At 47.0% G+C, this 19,806-nt stretch overlaps 1 protein-coding gene across 1 annotated transcript in view; it reads left to right on the forward strand.

Annotated features, from left to right (window-relative positions):
* Nucleotides 1-19,806, forward strand: part of LOC134841533 (heterogeneous nuclear ribonucleoprotein A1-like) — a 354,645-nt gene that overhangs the window by 325,803 nt on the left and 9,036 nt on the right. Inside the window, exons 2-6 of the mRNA XM_063857562.1 lie at nucleotides 17,122-17,256; nucleotides 17,435-17,483; nucleotides 17,550-17,614; nucleotides 17,688-18,111; nucleotides 18,371-18,604. Coding sequence (XP_063713632.1) covers nucleotides 17,131-17,256; nucleotides 17,435-17,483; nucleotides 17,550-17,614; nucleotides 17,688-18,111; nucleotides 18,371-18,604 — 898 coding nt within the window. The 5' untranslated portion in view covers nucleotides 17,122-17,130. The remainder of the gene's footprint in view (nucleotides 1-17,121; nucleotides 17,257-17,434; nucleotides 17,484-17,549; nucleotides 17,615-17,687; nucleotides 18,112-18,370; nucleotides 18,605-19,806) is intronic.

Below are 19,806 nucleotides of genomic sequence, written 5' to 3' on the forward strand. Positions count from 1 at the left end.
CTTGGGACAGTAGTCTTGGGACACTAGCCTTGGGACACTAGTCTTGGGACAGTAGTCTTGGGACACTAGCCTTGGGACACTGGTCTTGGGACACTACCCTTGGGACACTAGTCTTGGGACAGTAGTCTTGGGACAGTAGTCTTGGGACACTAGTCTTGGGACAGTAGCCTTGGGACACTAGTCTTGGGACAGTAGTCTTGGAACAGTGGCCTTGGTACAAGGGTCTTAGGACACTAGCGGAGAGTACTGGGATAGTGACGAATAGTCTTGGGACGGTATAAAAATTGAAGTAAAATTACAACAAGTGTGTTTTAAGACAGAATAAGACAAATCGAAATAGGTACGGTTAAGACCACATTAAGGGAAATTTTTCGAAGGTTTTAGAAAGAGAACTGGAACAAGGTTTTTAACACGTTGTACAAAATTTGTTACCACAAAATTTTTTTTATTTATTTATTATTTTTTACTCTTAGAATAGAATCGTGTATATAATAAAATTGTAAATAAAAGCAGTACTCAGCACTCAACGACGGGTATCAGTCCTTTCATGATGTTGACAGGCAGGGAAAGGGCAATGCCTATAACATTCTTCTACCCGGAGTACGAGGGGAAGAGGACGTCACCTCAAGCATACGTGAAGGAAGCGATCAAAAGACAACAAGAGCTAACCGAGCTATGTCGGAGAAACACGGCGCAAGCGCAAATGAGGCAACGCAAGAAATATGACGAAAAGATACTAAGAGCAAAGCCATACGAAGTGGGCCAATACGTGTGGGTCTTCCAAAATGTCATACCGCCCAAGGGAACAAAGAAACTACTCAAGAAATGGAGAGGACCGTTCATGATTACGGAAGTACATCAACAAGGACGGTTCTATCGCTTGAGTACAGGGCGAGCAGCACATTACGAAAATCTGAAGCCTCATGTCCCGTCCCCGGAGGACTGGTGCCTACCAAAAGACATGGAAGGTCTTGAGTACCTGGTGGTGGAACCAGCGTGCGAGGTGAATGAGAAAGGCACTAGAGAGAAAAATGATGGTAATGAGAACTTGAGTTTGGACGACAACGAAAAGATAGAAGTGGAGTCGGATGCAGGTTCATTTGTAGAAGAAGACTGGAACGACCCAGAGCAAAACGAGGTACCGAAGTGGATGGAGCCGGATCGACCAACACCACCGGAAACCAGGACTGGCAATCGTAAACGAACAGGTATGAGGTACAATAGGTACGGGGATGACTTCTTGATCGATAAGATACAGCCAGACAAGTTGGGCGATGAACTACTAAGCGCAGGCGAACTGGAAGCCGAAGAGGAATGGCAGGTCATTGACGATGGTGGACATTATCCGCAGGATGATTACTCGACGCCAGAATTGGAGACGGATCTCGAACAGAGTGAAATAGAAAGGAAGGAGAACACGAACTTGAGGATTCTAGAGTGGATGCGTGACTTTGACACCAGACCAGTTGGATCAAACCTTTATATTAATTAAATAGTATACCCATACTGTTTTATAAGTTCGATCGTTTTGATCAACCTAGCAATTTAACCCAGTAACCGTAGTAAAGTGCCCGAGTGTGGGGCGTTGTCAAGGGTTTTCAGGTAGTTTGGAACTTAGCTGGACCAATAGGAGACTTCACTGGAAGAGGTGACCAGCCGAGTGGGAAAGTGGTTCAGGGACACTTGAGCTGAACCAATAGGAGACTTGACTGGAAGAGGTGACCAGCCGAGTGGGAAAGTGGTTCAGGGACACTTGAGCTGAACCAAAAGGAGACTGGACTGGAACAGGTGACCAGTCGAGTGGGAAAGCAGCCAAGAAGGATTTGGCAATTCTCGAGTTCTCAAATTGGGCAGAACGGGTATCGTTAAAATCCACATTACATTATAGGAGATAAGCGTAAAATAGGATAAGCGACATCCCCCGGTTTTGAGGAACGTTTTTACTTGAGCAGGCCTGGAGACAGGTCTACGGTTTTCTCTTGAGAGGTTTAGCACCCGGCGCTTAAGGTAATTTTAGGCTTAGGAAGGGGGGCTAAAAAGGGGGGAGGTTAGAAAGGGGGCTGGTTAAGTTAGAGGTTGGCGGTTGTAAATTGTAAAAAGGGAGAAACTAGAGTAACTAATTAATCGACATCGTCGACTTAGTTACATTAGCCACAACACGCGTTGGTGATAATAGGTGAATATCCAAAATTCAACTCGAGTTAAGACTGGTACGCTGGTTGGTTTGGTAGGGGGGACCGGATATAGACAGCTTTTGTGATACCCCATAAGATCACTAGTGGGGGGAGGAAAACGCGTGGCAATTAGGTACCAGACATTTTTTTAGATGAAAGGTAGACATTGGTCACCTTTGAATTTCAGGTGGGCTCATTTTTCAGTTTTTATTATTTTTCTTACTTAGATTTTTGTTGCATTTTAGTGAGGATTTGTGTTTGGTTTTATACGAACAGGTGATCACAAGATACCTGCGCACCTACATTGAAATAGAAACAACCAAAAAGAAGAGGGGGTCAGCATTTGGTTTTTAAGAGAGGGTTTTTGGGAAAATTTTACTAGAGCTTGAGTGGTGGTACAAGGTAGGGTGATTCAGGAAGACCCTACAACGAGGAAGACACTCCGTGACGAGTCTTGGGACAGTACCGAAGAAGTCTTGGGACAGGGTCTTGGGACAGTGGTCTTGGGACAGGGTCTTGGGACAGTGGTCTTGGGACAGGGTCTTGGGACAGTGGTCTTGGGACAAGGGTCTTGGGACAAGAGTCTTGGGACAGGGTCTTGGGACAGGGTCTTGGGACAGTGGTCTTGGGACAGGGTCTTGGGACAGTGGTCTTGGGACAAGGGTCTTGGGACAGGGTCTTGGGACAGGGTCTTGGGACAGTGGTCTTGGGACAGGGTCTTGGGACAGGGTCTTGGGACAGGGGTCTTGGGACAGTGGTCTTGGGACAGGGTCTTGGGACAGTGGTCTTGGGACAGGGTCTTGGGACAGGGTCTTGGGACAGTGGTCTTGGGACAGTGGTCTTGGGACAAGGGTCTTGGGACACTAGTCTTGGGACACTAGCCTTGGGACACTGGTCTTGGGACACTGGTCTTGGGACAGTAGTCTTGGGACACCAGACTTGGGACACTGGTCTTGGGACACTGCCCTTGGGACACTAGTCTTGGGACAGTAGTCTTGGGACACTAGCCTTGGGACACTAGTCTTGGGACAGTAGTCTTGGGACACTAGCCTTGGGACACTGGTCTTGGGACACTACCCTTGGGACACTAGTCTTGGGACAGTAGTCTTGGGACAGTAGTCTTGGGACACTAGTCTTGGGACAGTAGCCTTGGGACACTAGTCTTGGGACAGTAGTCTTGGAACAGTGGCCTTGGTACAAGGGTCTTAGGACACTAGCGGAGAGTACTGGGATAGTGACGAATAGTCTTGGGACGGTATAAAAATTGAAGTAAAATTACAACAAGTGTGTTTTAAGACAGAATAAGACAAATCGAAATAGGTACGGTTAAGACCACATTAAGGGAAATTTTTCGAAGGTTTTAGAAAGAGAACTGGAACAAGGTTTTTAACACGTTGTACAAAATTTGTTACCACAAAATTTTTTTTATTTATTTATTATTTTTTACTCTTAGAATAGAATCGTGTATATAATAAAATTGTAAATAAAAGCAGTACTCAGCACTCAACGACGGGTATCAGTCCTTTCATGATGTTGACAGGCAGGGAAAGGGCAATGCCTATAACATTCTTCTACCCGGAGTACGAGGGGAAGAGGACGTCACCTCAAGCATACGTGAAGGAAGCGATCAAAAGACAACAAGAGCTAACCGAGCTATGTCGGAGAAACACGGCGCAAGCGCAAATGAGGCAACGCAAGAAATATGACGAAAAGATACTAAGAGCAAAGCCATACGAAGTGGGCCAATACGTGTGGGTCTTCCAAAATGTCATACCGCCCAAGGGAACAAAGAAACTACTCAAGAAATGGAGAGGACCGTTCATGATTACGGAAGTACATCAACAAGGACGGTTCTATCGCTTGAGTACAGGGCGAGCAGCACATTACGAAAATCTGAAGCCTCATGTCCCGTCCCCGGAGGACTGGTGCCTACCAAAAGACATGGAAGGTCTTGAGTACCTGGTGGTGGAACCAGCGTGCGAGGTGAATGAGAAAGGCACTAGAGAGAAAAATGATGGTAATGAGAACTTGAGTTTGGACGACAACGAAAAGATAGAAGTGGAGTCGGATGCAGGTTCATTTGTAGAAGAAGACTGGAACGACCCAGAGCAAAACGAGGTACCGAAGTGGATGGAGCCGGATCGACCAACACCACCGGAAACCAGGACTGGCAATCGTAAACGAACAGGTATGAGGTACAATAGGTACGGGGATGACTTCTTGATCGATAAGATACAGCCAGACAAGTTGGGCGATGAACTACTAAGCGCAGGCGAACTGGAAGCCGAAGAGGAATGGCAGGTCATTGACGATGGTGGACATTATCCGCAGGATGATTACTCGACGCCAGAATTGGAGACGGATCTCGAACAGAGTGAAATAGAAAGGAAGGAGAACACGAACTTGAGGATTCTAGAGTGGATGCGTGATGTCAAAGACGAGAGCCGCGAAGGACAAAGCATTCAGCAAATCGATGTATCAGCAGCAAAGTACATGAAGACAGAGGACCCTCTTTTCGGATGGACAGCAACAGACAGGCCACTGGACATCCCTAAGGACAATTCAGACCCGACTACATCGACGGGGACGTCGATAAATATTTTTGTCCGGGGAGTGGGGGTAGGACTTACCCACACCGAAAATTTGATGATAAAGAAGCTCAAGGAAGTGAGGGAAACAAGCGGATTGGAACTGGAGGAAGAAGAACCAGTGCCTACCATAGGAAGGAATTTCAAAACGAAATTCGAAATACCCAATGAATACTCAGAGAACATCATGATAACGGATAGCGACTTTATCCTGTCAAATAGGACCAGCGCGATCTGCATCACGGCGGACATGAGTTTCAAATCAAGATTGGAGGCTGACTTCAAAAGAGAGTACCAGAACGTAGAGTTTCTGTTCAGACAGAGGCCAGGACTGGGAGGCATGGCAGCGCTTCCACCGTCAGTGGCACAAGTCCCGGGCAAATACCTCTGCTTCCTAGTAACGAGAGTCAACGACAGAAACACAATTGATCCCGAACACGTGATATTGGCACTGACAAGACTACGTGACTTCAAGTTTGAAAGAGGAATAGTGGAGGTCTCGATGCCGGTGTACGACCCAAACAGGGGCAAACTGAGCTCGAGGGAATTGTATGATATCCTACATGTGGTCTTTGCAGAAACAGAGATAATGGTGCATCTTCACAAGAAGTACTACTTGAGCATCGCCTGAGTCGGGTACATGGAGGTATCAGGTCGGGTGCGAGGGAGGAGTCTTGAGTTAGGTACTGGGGTGCGGCGCAGGTAAAGGGATCTTAAGATGTGATTGGCATGACAATTGAATTTTAAAAGAAAGAACTGATCGTGCTAAAACATAAAATGAATCTGCATGTTCTTAAAGGAAATCCAATCGAATTGCTTTAAGTGATATGAGAATGATAAGATTTTAACCATATGGGTAGAAGGGGGGGTCTCTAGGTTAGGAACGTGACATGCTAAGTTTTAATGAGCTTTCTGTTTTCAGATCAAGTTTGAAAAACAAAGTTGAAAATCCAACTACACTCAAGCGAGAAACAGAAAGAGAGAATCTTGATTGAACACGCGATAATCCGAATCTACAGCAAGTACTTGCAAGAGAACATTTCTAGGTAATTCTTGAGTTGGTAAGGTAATTCTTGAGTTGGTAAGGTAATTCTTGAGCTGGTTAACATCTACCTACATACATCCCGAAGTTACAAAGAATGGCAGACCGATTCTAGAACTCCGTGCCCGCGGCCCTGAGGAAGCCCACTCTTGATGAGCTGTACAGGCGCCTGAGGGACTTGGACTATACCCAAATAGACGAGAGAATGGCGGTGATGCTGAATGCCATCCTCCAGTTGGAGGACCAGGGTGAGTGCAGGGAGTCTGCAACGGAGGCTGTCTTGATGATCGGCTACACCACCGAGGGAATATCGAACCAAGAACAGACCAGATGGTTGTCTTGGAATGTGGATGGAGGAGTAAGGGGTTTCGACTTGGCAAGGAATCCTGGCCTGAGTAACAATACCGAATATGGCGCAGGGGAATTCCCACTACCGACTAGGCCAACAGTAAGGTCCACCAGCCAGAGCTCGAGTAGGGTGCCATCGATGTCACGAATGCAACAGACGACCGAGGCATATCCGGACCTAGGTGTTCTAAAGAAAGAGCTCGAGAAGACGCAGAAGGAAAGGAATAAGGCGAACCTCGATCGGGATCAGGCAAATCTGGATCGGGAGAAGGTTCAGCTGGAAAGGGACCAGGCGGTCAATGAGTGAGACCAGGCTCTGAGGTTGCTTGAGATACAAAAAGCTGAGCATCAACAGGAGTTAAGGGTGCGGGAGAACGCCGCAAATCGTGATCAACTGAGGTCGGAATTAGACAGAATAGAACAACGACAACGCGAGCTTGATGTACAGAAGGGAGCCAGGCCGAAGGAGCGAGTGGTCACCAGCTCGAGGCCAGAGTCACGTATGGAGGTGGATGAGGCCCCCAGAGCAAGAGCACGGTTCAACCTTGACCGCGAGGCCCGTGAACACATGAGTGAAGGGTTGGAAGTTTGGATACCGAATGACGCAACGTCTTCCTTGCGTAGCCTAGAGACGCAACCCATACGCCCACTGATGGATGTGGAGCTGCCGGGATATACCCCAACCTCGACCTCGAGTGACGGTCAGGTGAGCGGCGGCTCATCGCGCTTGAGAGAACTGGGCGAGAGATTGCGACAAAAGAGTCGTGAGAGTTCGGCAAGACCGGAGCTTCCCCCGACGTGGAGGGAGCAGCCGGTTAGGAGTGTCGTGATCTTGAGTTATAAGAAGAACACAGAGGGGAGGTACCACAGGCACAATCGGCTGGACTGGAGCACGGAGCAGAAAGCTAGGAGAGACTGCTTTCATGATGCGGCCTGGGTGCAATACATGGCGCCACCCCGGGTACCAGAAGGTGCGGTTCATCTAATCGTAGGGGACAGCCTGGTGCGGGTGTTGACCCGGATCCGATCGCACTGGCAGACGGGAATCTTAAGTTTCGCTGGAGCTGCCACGCCACAGATGTTAGCAACGCTTGACATGCTGGGGATGACCAAAGTATACACGGTGACCCTGATGATCGGGACCAACGATGTATCAAGGGGTGAAGCGAGGAAAATAACAAGGCTGCACGATAAGGTGAGCTGCCTTCTTGAGGAACTGAGGATTCAGATGGACCCCATCCTGTTGACGATATGTACTGTCCCCTACAATATGATGTTTGATCAGCACGCCTTGGAGATGAATGAGAAGGTGCGGAACCTAAACAAGGGGATAAGAGACATCCACCGGAAGAGTGTACTCCCTGTCAGACTGTTGGACGTGGCAGAGCGCATGGAGAAAGAGGGATTCCCTGAAGACACCTCCATTTTGATATGGAATCCATTTTGATAGACCGAGGGGAGCAGAGTGGCTAAACGACGTCTTCCAAGAACACATAAATGCGCTGGAGGCGGATCTGCTAGAGACAGCCCAATTCACTTTAGGACCACCTCCGAACCCACCATTCCTGGCCTCAAGGGTCTTGTCTGATCGCTTGGGACCGAGAGTTGACACTAGAGACAGTTCAAGGAGCAGCCAGACCAGATTGCAGAGTGCCACGCCAATGGAGTCTGAGGAGGTGACGTCATCAACACCTCCAAGCTCGGCGATATCCTCAGTGGTAGTGGCAGAGAGCAAACGGGAAAATAAGTCTATGGAGACCGCTCGCTTGAGATATCCTGAGAAGGTGAAAGAATTGGATCTAGAGAGTTTGGAATGCAGGCAAGAATTGGCGGAAACCCTGGGGATCGAACGAGTATCACACGAGGATTTGAATAGGCATCATTGCGTGGACTGGTTGAAAGCTCATGAGGCGCACTTCTCGAGAGCGAAGTTGATGGAGACCACAGACCTGACGGGAATTCCCACAAAAACGATCATGGGACCCATTAACTACAGACCTCTCAAGCTGCTGGGGAGTCCGGGACTTATAGCAGAACCTCCCAAGCACCGAACTAGCATCGCCAGGATCAGGTTGGCAACCCCGGCACAGTTGAAGGTGGTAGACAAGCTACTCAATCCGGGAGGAACGGGATTGCCAGATGCCGCTTACGAAGGCTCGAAATTGGCGGAAGATCCCAGGTACGGGAAGCCCTGTGGGAGTACCCAGCTGGCCAAAACCCTGGCAGTGTATGATAGAGCAGACTCAGCTGCTGCGAGAGTAGTCATTGTGGCGGGATCAGACTTCGAAGGAACGTCTCCCAAGTTGTTCTGGCCGGAGACTTTGATATACTCTTTGCCAGGAGCTGAATTGAATCAGATGTTAACTCTGGTAGTGGCAATAAAGTCGGAGATGCCCTGCGAACCTGAGCTGCTGTTGTTTGCAGGGATGAATGATCACCTGCACGCGATGGGACTTCTTGAGCAACTAAAGGGCGATGAAATTCCGACATCGAGGAAGATATGGGAAGCCATTCAAGCGTTGTTTGCGGCGATGAATGAAGTGCAAGAGAATGTTGTCTCGAGATTCGGGTCCAAGACGAAGGTGGTGTTTACCACATCCCCTGGATACGCGAATATGTCACCCGCCCTACAGTTCGTGTACGCGGTCTTGATCCTGATAGCAGAAGGGAGTGAATGGCGGATTCTAATGGCAGCCCCCAATCGGGAGTTGGAGCCATCGAACCTGAGGCTTCGCAAGTCAGAATTGGCGGCGGCATGGGCGGACATATCTCATGCACTGAGGGGCTTTTATGGACTAGCCGACATCCTGATCGTATTAGACGAGGTGCTCTTGCTAGAGATATCGAACTTTGCCAGGCAGCTCAAGTTCAGCCCAGTCATCGGGGACGATCACCCGGCGATAAGCAAATTAACGGCCAGCCTGTGGTTTCGGAGTATGGATGTAAAGATCACGAACTCCACCAGCAAGTCTAGAGGTCCCAGTAACGAGAGAAGAAATGTGGCCGAGACGGAAAAGCAATTAGGATCGTTGAAATATCGTTTGACTCAAGATAATGGCTGGTGGCCATTTTTGACACCAAGGTTGGAGAACGCCACGAATAAGACGAGGGAGGAAGCACCACTCCTCGTGAAGCAAGTCTGGAGTTTCCTAGAGAAGCAACTGGAGCTGGCCGAAGTAAGAGACATGACGGTGGCTAGATTTGTCTCGGCCGCCAATGAAGTGACGATCGCAGGGTTCTGGAGAGAGCACGCCAAAGGCGAATTGAAGACTCGGAGGGATTACGAGATTCTCAAGTTCTTGAGTCCTTGCTGGGAGAAGGAATTCTTGGCAGGAGTATTCGGTACCACGGCGACTATCTTTGGAGCCTTCGTGCAGGAGATACTGGGCATGCCCATCAGCCTGCTCTTGGCCCTGTATTTGGTCTACCCCAGATACTTGTTCAACATGGGTCCAGCATACATGTTTAGTCGGGGAGTGGAGACACTTCGAGTTGATGGGTACCTGGCACTAGTGCTCTTGACCCATGGGGAATTGGTGTCGTTTCATCGATTAATGGAATATGGAGAGCCTCTGTCTATGGGGAGAGTCCACACGAGCATTGAAACCAGCTCCTACAAGTGTGCCGCAGGATTGAAGACGTTGCTAGTGCAATACCTCATGATGCAAAATCGGCACATGACGGGTGAAGATGAGAATCCAACTTCGAGAGAAGAAGGGAAGAAGACGAACAGAGGGATGCCTCTGCTGACGGACCTATGCCTGGCAATGAGGTCGGACCCAATGGGGATAATCCGGGGCCTAGAGGAGGTGGTGACCTGCATTTATGGTCCAGCAGTGACGTACGCGTTCCCAGACCCCCTGGTGACAACGTATCGTCACTCTGTAACGCACTTGAGCCTTATCAGCATACTGGATGGGACGGCGTTAAATTGGTGTCAGCAGGAGGTGCTCAGAGGGCGAATGAGCAACACGGTACTCTTTGGAAAGGTGAAAGATGCCGAGCTGATAGTGTACAACTTCAGGGGGCAAATGCAATGTAGAATGGGAGGCAAGCGAGAGGGTCCCATTGAAATGTATCCCAAATTCTGGAACTTGAACCCATTGACGGCGGACGGACGAGAAATCTTGAGAATTCCTGCCTGGAAGGAGTGCTTCGCACTGGTGAAGAGGGAGCTGGAGACCATAATGGAGAAAGAAATCCTCCCGGCCACCATGCCTGAGTTCCCAATAGTCAGGAGGATGACCTTAGGAATGAATAGTCCCTTGGTAGTTCCCTCCATAATGGCGAGGATGACGGCGGAGGAAATGCAGAAGGATTTCACTGACGGCTGGGACCCCCTGTTCATTGGCTACACGGCGGCGGTCTACTTCCATACCAGCGAGATGAAGGTAAATTCGTGGACGACGCAAGCGAAAAAGAGTAGAGGTTCGCAGCCCCCAGGGTATGAGGTGCGGAAGGTCTTGAGAACTCTTGAGAAGGAGGGACTTGAGAACATGTTACCCATATGGGATGATGGCAGGATGATCGTGATGGAGGGGCACGTCGCACTGGTGGACGACATGAAATTTGCCACGAGAAAATATAAGGCGCCCTATGGCTTGGAACAGGTGGAAATAAGACAGGAAGGAACAGAACTAGATGCAGCAGGTCAACTGCACGTAGCACTGACGGAATACAAAAAGCTGGATCCTACGACACCATCACCACTGTCCGTGGACACACCTGGAGACAAGAGGAGCGGACCCGTCGAGGACCGATTTAAGAAAATTCTCGAGAGGAGGAGACATGAGTCAGAAGAAGAGAGTATGGATGAAACTCTCAGTGAAGCCGGTGAAGACATGGAAGTGGGGAATACGCCTGAACCAGGGCCATCGGGGAGGAGCTCACCACTCAAGAGCTGTTGAAAGATTTGAGCGAGGAGAATTGGGCAGATACTGCCACACCACCCCTGGTTCCGTCTCCCCGGAAGGATCTGGAATTGCCATTGGCAGGTGAGACCTTCAATATGGGGATGTTACTCTTGAGCTCGGAGGAAAGGGAGAAGAACACGTTCGAAGGGAACAGGGACATATTCTTGGGATCTCTCGAGGATGACGCTTGGCAGGAATTCCTGGAGGAATTCAATCGAGAAGTGGGCAGCGAGACGACGCTGGACAAGTTCAAGAAGGAACTGTGGGACGCAGTAGTGAGATTCGGGGAACCGCTCCTGATAGGAACGGGCCTGGATGAGAAAGCTAGAAAAGAGCTGCTGAACAAGCTAGTGGAGCTGAGGAACGCACGATCGAAGACTAGAAAAGAGAAATGTGAGGACAGCTCTACTCTGAAACAAAAAACTGTGGATAAAATGGTTGATGATATAAAAAGGGATAAGGTTGGGACTAGTAATATGATTAAAAGTACTAATATCCTTAAGGCTCGAGCAGGGGGGAGGCAAGAGTTGGAAGGAGTGGATGGAGAGGTCGAATCAGTGATGATAGCCACAACACCCTCGAGCAGAGATGTGAAGACTCGCAAGAGGAAGAGAGAAGTGGAAGGATGGGGTAGTCCTTCAGTGGATGCTGTTTCGGAAGGAAACTTGAGAGAGACGGCGCCCATCGTTTTGGCTCGAAGCAAGACGGCGGCATACAAGAACAGCTCGGAGCTCAGGAAACCACTTGAAGTAGAAAAGGAAATAGAGGTTTCCGCCAGTTCGACGTCAGAAGAAGACTTCAAGCCTCAGAAGGTAAACGTGAAGAGAGGTTCAACGAACGGACAGGTAGGGGAAGTGGAGATCGGCAAAGAATGGATCTCGAAGGCACATCAGGACATGGGCAAACAAGTGACGAGTGATCCATTGGAGAGGAACAAGACGAGGAACACTTCCCGGACGTGGTGGGTGGCCCTCGAAACATTGAAGGAAATGGAGGACTGCTTGAAGAAGTTGGACAGTGGAATAGCTCGCAGGCGACGCAATTGGGCCGCCCAGCAAAAAGCCGAGGTTAATAAGATAGAGATGGCAAGTCATCTGAAGAGGTCCTGGCAGAGTTTGTTGAAGGATCATTTTGAAGAGGCGATGAGGACATCCTCATCAGCACCGGCACTAATGGCGAATCCCTTCGTTAGAACTGCGGGACAATTAATGTTCACCTGGAGTCTGGCGGGAATAGAGTTGGAGACATTGACTTCGTATGACAGGCTGAAGTTGGGAAGCAAGAAGCTAGAGGTGTATCAGGCACTGATGCAACACGTGGCCAGGGACAATTCAGGCTTGAGCCTGGCTAGAAGAAAGGATGCCACATGTTTCTTGAGATGGATAATGTCAATGATGTCTGATAGCACCATCCTGGCATGCCACCAGAGAGCAAGTGGAAGTAAAACCATGGAGAGAAGAGTCTCAACGATCATCTTGAACGTATATCAGAGTACAGGAATAGAGAAAGAAGATGGTTCCAGACTATCCTTAGAGAACCATCGAAAGCTGGACGAGGTACGGAGGTTCTCTAATAAGAAGTTCGAGGAAGAACATGATGTTCACCGTAACCTGGCCTCGTCAGAACAGTACTCGAGACTCAGTGAGAAGGGGGAATACCAATATGTGTCTGGAGTGATGGGAATAGCCTACAATCCCTTCTTAGACTCGGAAGCTGGAGGATCCCACAGAAACCATGAGGTAGCGGAGCTACTGAAGTTTTGGACAGAAAGAATAATGGAAATAGACGCGGTGGAAAAAGAGGGGCCGAGCCTGGGCCTGATTCTTGAGAAAACACCAGAGGTGATAAGCATACCGCGCTCAAACAAGAGAGTTGAAGTGAACATGGGCGGTGGAAATGGCTTGTTAACCACGAACTTGGGAGTGATATGGAAGCTACTAAGACCCTCCTGGTGTCCACATCCCCATGCGAGTCTAATCGAGGAAACCACCGAGCGAGTGAGGTTAGCACCAACGGAAGATGAAGATCTGGCGAAGTTGAGTGTGCTACATAAGCTAATCACGCCCCAGATGCAAGAGCCAAGCGAAAGGACGAGCGACCCCGGGTCAGCAAAGAAATTGGAGCCGGGTAGCTGTCTGGATTCGACGTGTGGGAACGGAGAGCACATCTGCGATGGACGGTCATGCGTCAGAATACTGTCGTTTCAAAAAGAAGACCTGGTCACTTGGTTCGAAGACATCACAGAAAGGGAGAAAAGTGAAGTGCAAATAATAGCGGAATGTTACGCGAGAACCACGGTGAATATAGCGACAGCTCTCGGATTCTTCTCGAGAATGTGTGGTCTGCAGGCACTGGAGAGACTGGAATCTGAACATCATTTAGTGACGGCGTTGAGCGTAGAATCATGGCCCGGGGTGTTGCAGGTGACTCAAAAACACATCCGGAGCTGGAAGGTTGGTCTTGAGGCGGAAATGGGATTTCCCATGAGCGAAGCTTATGGCTTGCCATTGAACGCGAAATCGCTGATAGGGTCAATGATGGCCAACTTGTGCGGAAGTCACTACCCGCTACACATGGCGATGGTGGAAGTGTCCAGCCAGAGAACACTGGTGGACAAGGCCTTCTCAGTGCCCAAGTGCGTGAGGTTGGCTCGGATGTCGCATCACTCGCACAAGTTGTTGAGAAAAATCAAAGGGACAGTACCAAAAGAATTGAGAGATGACTTAAGCGAAATCTGGGGAGAAGATCTTCTGAAGTTGGAAAGAGAAAACACAAGCGATCACGAGAGACAAAACGTGATCGGGAAACCTGTGGGAAGTACTCCGAACCTGGAAGATAACGACGCGATGCACGAGAAAATGATGGAGCTTGAGCCTCTCTTGGAAGCCTCAGGGGAGCGTAATCTCAGGAGCATTGAGATCTCTCATGGGGAATGCCCATGCCACTGTTTGGCACAAACGGTGTGGTATCCAGATCACAAGAACCTTTGCCTGGTGTGGGATGTGGAAGAGATTCGGTCGATCGGACTACCTGATCACCGGCAGAAGGTGACGCTCTTAGTAGTGAGTACGATGTTAGCTCTGAGATGGATGGAAGAGAATATAACGAAGTATCGGGAGGCGACGACGCCAACGGCTGAGTCAATATACGCGATAGACTACAGCAGGAGACTCGAGTTGTTTGAGACTGCGTGCAAAGTATTCGCCATACCGACGGAAGTCAGGCACGTATGGAGTCGCTTGAGGTACTTTCCATGGTTTCGGGCGACACTGACGTCTTGGTTGTACATGACAACGAAAGATCACATGAGAAAACATCAAAAAGAGTATCGACAGTTCCAGGCCGAGATTGGGCCGGAAGCTTTCAAGAGACCCCTGCTAACCCATCGTAATGCGATCACGACAGGGTGGAAAAGAGTGGGTAAGATGTCTAGAGACAATACCAAAGCGAGGGAGTCGATATTAGAGGAAGACCTGGCGAAGAACGTGAGCTTGAGCCTGCGCAACTCCTTTTGCTTGAACCGAGAAGCTAGGGTGAAGGCACTACCCAACCAAGCAAAGAGGTTGCAGGAGCAGAGAGAATGGATGCGATCCTATGAACAGCTGAAGGCTTGGGAAGAGATTGTGATTAGTTCCGATGATGAAGAGGAACTGTTGAGACAGTTTGCCGCATCTAGCACTTCAGGATGCAGTACCTCCAAGGCGAAGAGTACGAGATGAATGGGCAAATCGGATGGATCTTGAGTCTTGAGAGGGAAGGGGGGCTTGAGCGTGGATCCGAATGAAACTTGGATTCACGAAAAAGAAATTTTAACAAAGCAAATATTGTTACTAATATACTATATTTATTATATAAATCGAAATGCTGCATGACAATTTCCTGATTGAATAGGACAAAAGAGATTTTAAAATGATTGGCTTGAAAAGCGAAAATTCAAGGGTGCAGGTGTATGCAGATTTTGGTTGCTGTTTAGCAATAGTGTGGAAATTTTAAATGGCTGTGAATTTTGGGGTGTAGATAAGCTTAAATCTGCTGCAAACTTCTGTAAATGACCACTGGCACTGTATCTTGAGCAACACTCGGTTTTTCTGGGACTCACTGGCAGAAGACAGCGCGCGATGGGGACATCGATCTCGAGTCCGGGGAGTATGTGCCAGTCGGTCATATTTGGAAGTTTGACCTTGAGAGGAGCAAAAAACACTTGATTTTGGAGTGAAATTTAATTTTTCAAAATTTCGAATGGAACCTGTCATGCACGATTTTCTCGCGAGAACTGAAAATCAGAAAAAGAGATCAGAACAATTTCAGAACAATTGAGTCGCACACGCGGGAAAGTCGTAAGAAAAAGCAGTAGGAAATTGCTATTCGCTTTCCCGCGTGTGATGGAAACTATTTCCATCACACGCGGGAAAGTCGTAAGAAAAAGCAGTAGGAAATTGCTATTCGCAATTTCCATCACTATAATAATCGAGAGTAGAGCTGTCCCATCTGTGACAGAGACGAGAGCATTCCCTCGAATTGGATTATAACGACTGGAGTATTATTCGGAACTGGACTAGAGTGAACCTTCGGTGGAAAGGTGGACAGCTTGAGTGTCCTAATGGTTCACAAGAAAACTATTGTCTAGAGTATAAACTCGTTCTCATTGTCAAAACTATAAAACATTAGACTCATTTAGTTACGTTATTTAATTCTTGAGTTAACTACCGACTGGATTCTTTCCCACTTCTTGAGCGTGCTACTATGTGAGTAGAAATTTAAATTCTAGAGTGTGGTTTATGATTGTTATGTTGAGGTAAGGCGAGTTTTAGGTTGATCCATCTGAAATGGATCAAAGTTCCACTGTCTAATAAAAAAGCAACTTAACGGATTGTTCCAACCCGGTTTTTAACGGCGTTCATGTATTTTGGGTATCTAGAGACCTAAGTATGGGGAAGTTTCTAATTCTAGAGTGGGGGGATATTTTGGTAGTAGCCTTTAAGCTGTAACGGGTCGTAGTCTCATGTCACAAGCGAACCGAACTGGCTCCGACCGTTCTTGAGGTAGAAAAACACAAGAGATAGTGTCCCTGACCCTTGAGCCAGTGGTTATAGGGCCTATTTTTCTTAAGCCTCATGTGTGACTGCAGTAGACGAATGTTACATAGTGTCCCTGACCCTTGAGCCAGTGGTTATAGGGCCTATTTTTCTTAAGCCTCATGTGTGACTGCAGTAGACGAATGTTACAAAGGGTAGAAGACAGCCTTCCGAAAGGAAAATAGAGGTCTTCTTTCCCCGGATTCAAGAATCCGGAGGGGTCTCGGGACTGAAACTCGTAGAATTTGATATAAACTTTTAGCTTTTCTATTATGTCCTGAATTGAATTTGGTTAACATCTGAATTCATTTTGCTAGGATGAGAAGCTAGGAGTTGGGGGAAAGGGTTGATCCATCTTCGATGGAGATGATGATTTTTATCTACTGAACAAAAACAATAATAATTCAAGAAGTAGTAGTAGCCCTGATTTTAGGAGTGACATCGTGGTCTGGGGATACTGAGATGCAGCCATGAGCTCAATATTTTGCATGTAATTGAGTTAATTTGAGCGTTCTGGTCGAAGCGATGAGCGATGATGAAAAGACCACCAAAAGAACTGGCTTTGGTAGAGACGGTGAAAAGCATGTAGAGCTTTGTTTAGACGCGGGCCAGTTGTATTACAACCTAGCTTTATTTTCCGTCGATATGTACTTGCGGGCGAATGTTACAGGCCTTAAAATGGTAACTTTTTACTTAGCCCTAGACACCAGAAAATCAACTGGCTAAGTCGAGACGGTGAAAAACGAGTAGAATTTAGTTAACTGACGCCGGCCAGTCGTCTATAGGTACTTTTTCTACGCTCCGTCTCTGTGTAGTATTTGTGCGAATGTTACAATTATTTAATGTTTTAGAAAAACTTTTTTAAATTTTTTTTCGATTCGTCGCTTCATATGCAAGAGGGTGGTAGTCATTCATTTTTGAATCGCCCGTGGTGCGAAGATCTACTTCCCCTCTCTATGATCATAACATCGATGCTTTTGCAGACAAACAATGAGGCCTGAAAATTCGGATGAAATTGATATACCTCCTGGAGGACCTCCCTATACAATTTTCATGGGTAATTTGCCAGACTATGCTCTAGAATGCGATCTTGAAATGATGCTGAAAGGACTTGAGGTATGGAAAAATTTTACTGTGCAATTTTTTTGTTTGAAATCTGAACTTCAATCATAATTAGCTAAACACCATGTATAAAGGCTTGACTCCGGAATCCGGTGGCGACCGATCACAATTTTGTTAAGCATATTTTGTAATAGTTCTGCCCTTTAATGAAAATCATTATTTCTTGCTCTAGCACGATCGCATTCGTTTGGTTAAAAGCAAAGACACGGACGAGTTCAAGGGTGAGTGTTTTTGAAGGAATAGCTTGGATGTAATTTGTTAATCTATTGCTCTATTTCTATATTTAGGGTTTGCATATGTTGATATCTTAACCCCGGAATCTCTTGTTGAAGCGTTGAAACTAAATAATTCAGTAAGTATCTGCCATCGTATGATGATTTTGAAAAAAAAATAGTCTAATTTTAATTGATTTTTGCTTCAAACAGAGGCTAGATGAATATCAGGTGCGAGTAAACCTAGCCGACAACAACCGAGGGAATAGACATCAGAGAGGTGGACAGCGTGGTGGAAACATGCAGCAACAAAATAATTTTCGGAGCCGCGGCGGCTACAATAACCGAGGAAGTTCTCGGGGAATGGGCAATTATAATTCCAGAGGGGGTAACCAACGTGGCGGTTTCAATACTAACCTGCGGGGTTCTTACGAAAATACTCGTGGGTCGTACGATAATTCTCGTGGGTCATACGATAATTCTCGTGGTTCTTACGACAACCCACGCGGATCTTACTACACTAATAATCACCGAAGTAATTCCACCGGTGTGCATCATCAACATAGCCAAGGCTATGAGGATTACCATAATTATCAGAACTTCCAACAACAGAGACCGAGTCATCAAAACCGACCGAGTAGGTTTTTTTCATACAAAGCAATTGATATATAATTTGATTCTTTTTTCTCAGAAATTTGCTTCATCACTACCTTAAATATTAATTGTAATGTAGGTAGATTTCCGCGTGGCCAGCCCATGCGTGCCAGAGGTACAGTTGATATTCTTATTTTTTTTTTTAACTTACTGGAGTCTGAGTTCAAGCTGATTATCTATCGATTTTAAGTTCTGCATCTAACTGATCTGGAATTACAAGTAGAATCGGATGTTTTTTTCAGGCAACCAGAGGGGCATGCAACGTGGTGGCGGTAACTACGGACCGCCTGATCGCGGCTCGTATAACAATGGTGGGTGGAACAATCAACGTGGAGGAGGCCGAGGCGGTTGGAACCACAACAACGCATATCACCAGCATCCACCTCATCATAACAGTCAATTCCACCCTCAACGAAGCAGGGTGACATCTACAAGTAGCCGAAACAATGACCCTCCTCTGCAGCCGTTGACCGAAGGTGTGATGTTTTATGTTTTTGATTCTTGCAAATTAATTTGAAAAAGTTGTTATAGTGGCTCGTGACTATTTGTTTCTTTCATTCGACTGTGGATTTTGTTCCCTTTGCGCTTTCATCTCCGAGGAAGATGAAAGTTTGTTCCTGGTGATTTCGGCTCGTTCATATCTCAGTGTCGTTGGCTTTGACGAATTTAGGACAAATGACGTGACTGGATTAATTGAGCTTCGTTTTGATGCGGACTTGGGCTTGAATAGTTGTCTCGTTTTTGCTGTTTGGAGGTCAGCTTCTTCCGTCATGCTGCAGTTTCAGTTTGTTAGAAGCGGCATGTGAGGCATTTACAGTTTAGAAACCAAGTACAGCTAGACATCAAGGAAAATTTGGTAGTCGGGAGTGACATCAGTTAGTAGAGAAGATCCCGTTTAAACTTTCTGGGTTGATCGAAAATGTTGATAATTGTGCATTCAGTCATATAATTTGCTGTGTCAGCTAGACGATAGAAATAGCCTCTGGATGTAGAAAATTTTCAGCTTGAACGACATTGAAAAGTAACTCGTTTTTCTGAGCGTAAGTACGCTTTACTAGAAAAGCAAAGGCAATGAATTTAAATGGGTCCAGATCGAAAAAACCATGGAGTAACTTGTAGAAATAAATGAGATCTAGCAAAATAAGTTGAAAACATAGAAGAAGCACAGAAAGATGTCGTAGACCAGGGTAATCAGAAAACCCAGAAGCCGAATAAGTAAGTTTTTTTGTGGAAAGAGAAACTTACGGGAGTTAGTCATCGTAAATTATTGACACCACACTTGGGAACATTATCAAGTGATACTCAAGACACACAAGGTGAGTAAATTGTACTCCTCTTAAGGCGAAACAGAGAAAGGGATAGTGCGTTTGAACACTTTAGATCATTTGGCCAGTTGAATTAATGTGTGCAGACCAATCAAGTGAAGAACAAATCGTGACGCCCAAATCTTCAACATTTTCAAGATGTTCAATATTGTGGCCATTTAAAGCAATAGCAAATGTGTAGATGTCATTGCGAAAATTTATCAGTTTGGTTTTTTGATGCATGGAAAATCATTTTGTTTTGTTGGTACCCCAAGTAAAAGCTGTCATTAGCTTGCTGCAGGCTGTAATTGCAATTACCACTGAGTTTGGCATCATCAGCAAAGAGCAAACCCAAAGAACTAACAGCTTCATCA

Source organism: Symsagittifera roscoffensis, chromosome 3, assembly GCF_963678635.1.
Source record: "Symsagittifera roscoffensis chromosome 3, txSymRosc1.1, whole genome shotgun sequence".
Taxonomy (NCBI): domain Eukaryota; kingdom Metazoa; phylum Xenacoelomorpha; order Acoela; family Convolutidae; genus Symsagittifera; species Symsagittifera roscoffensis.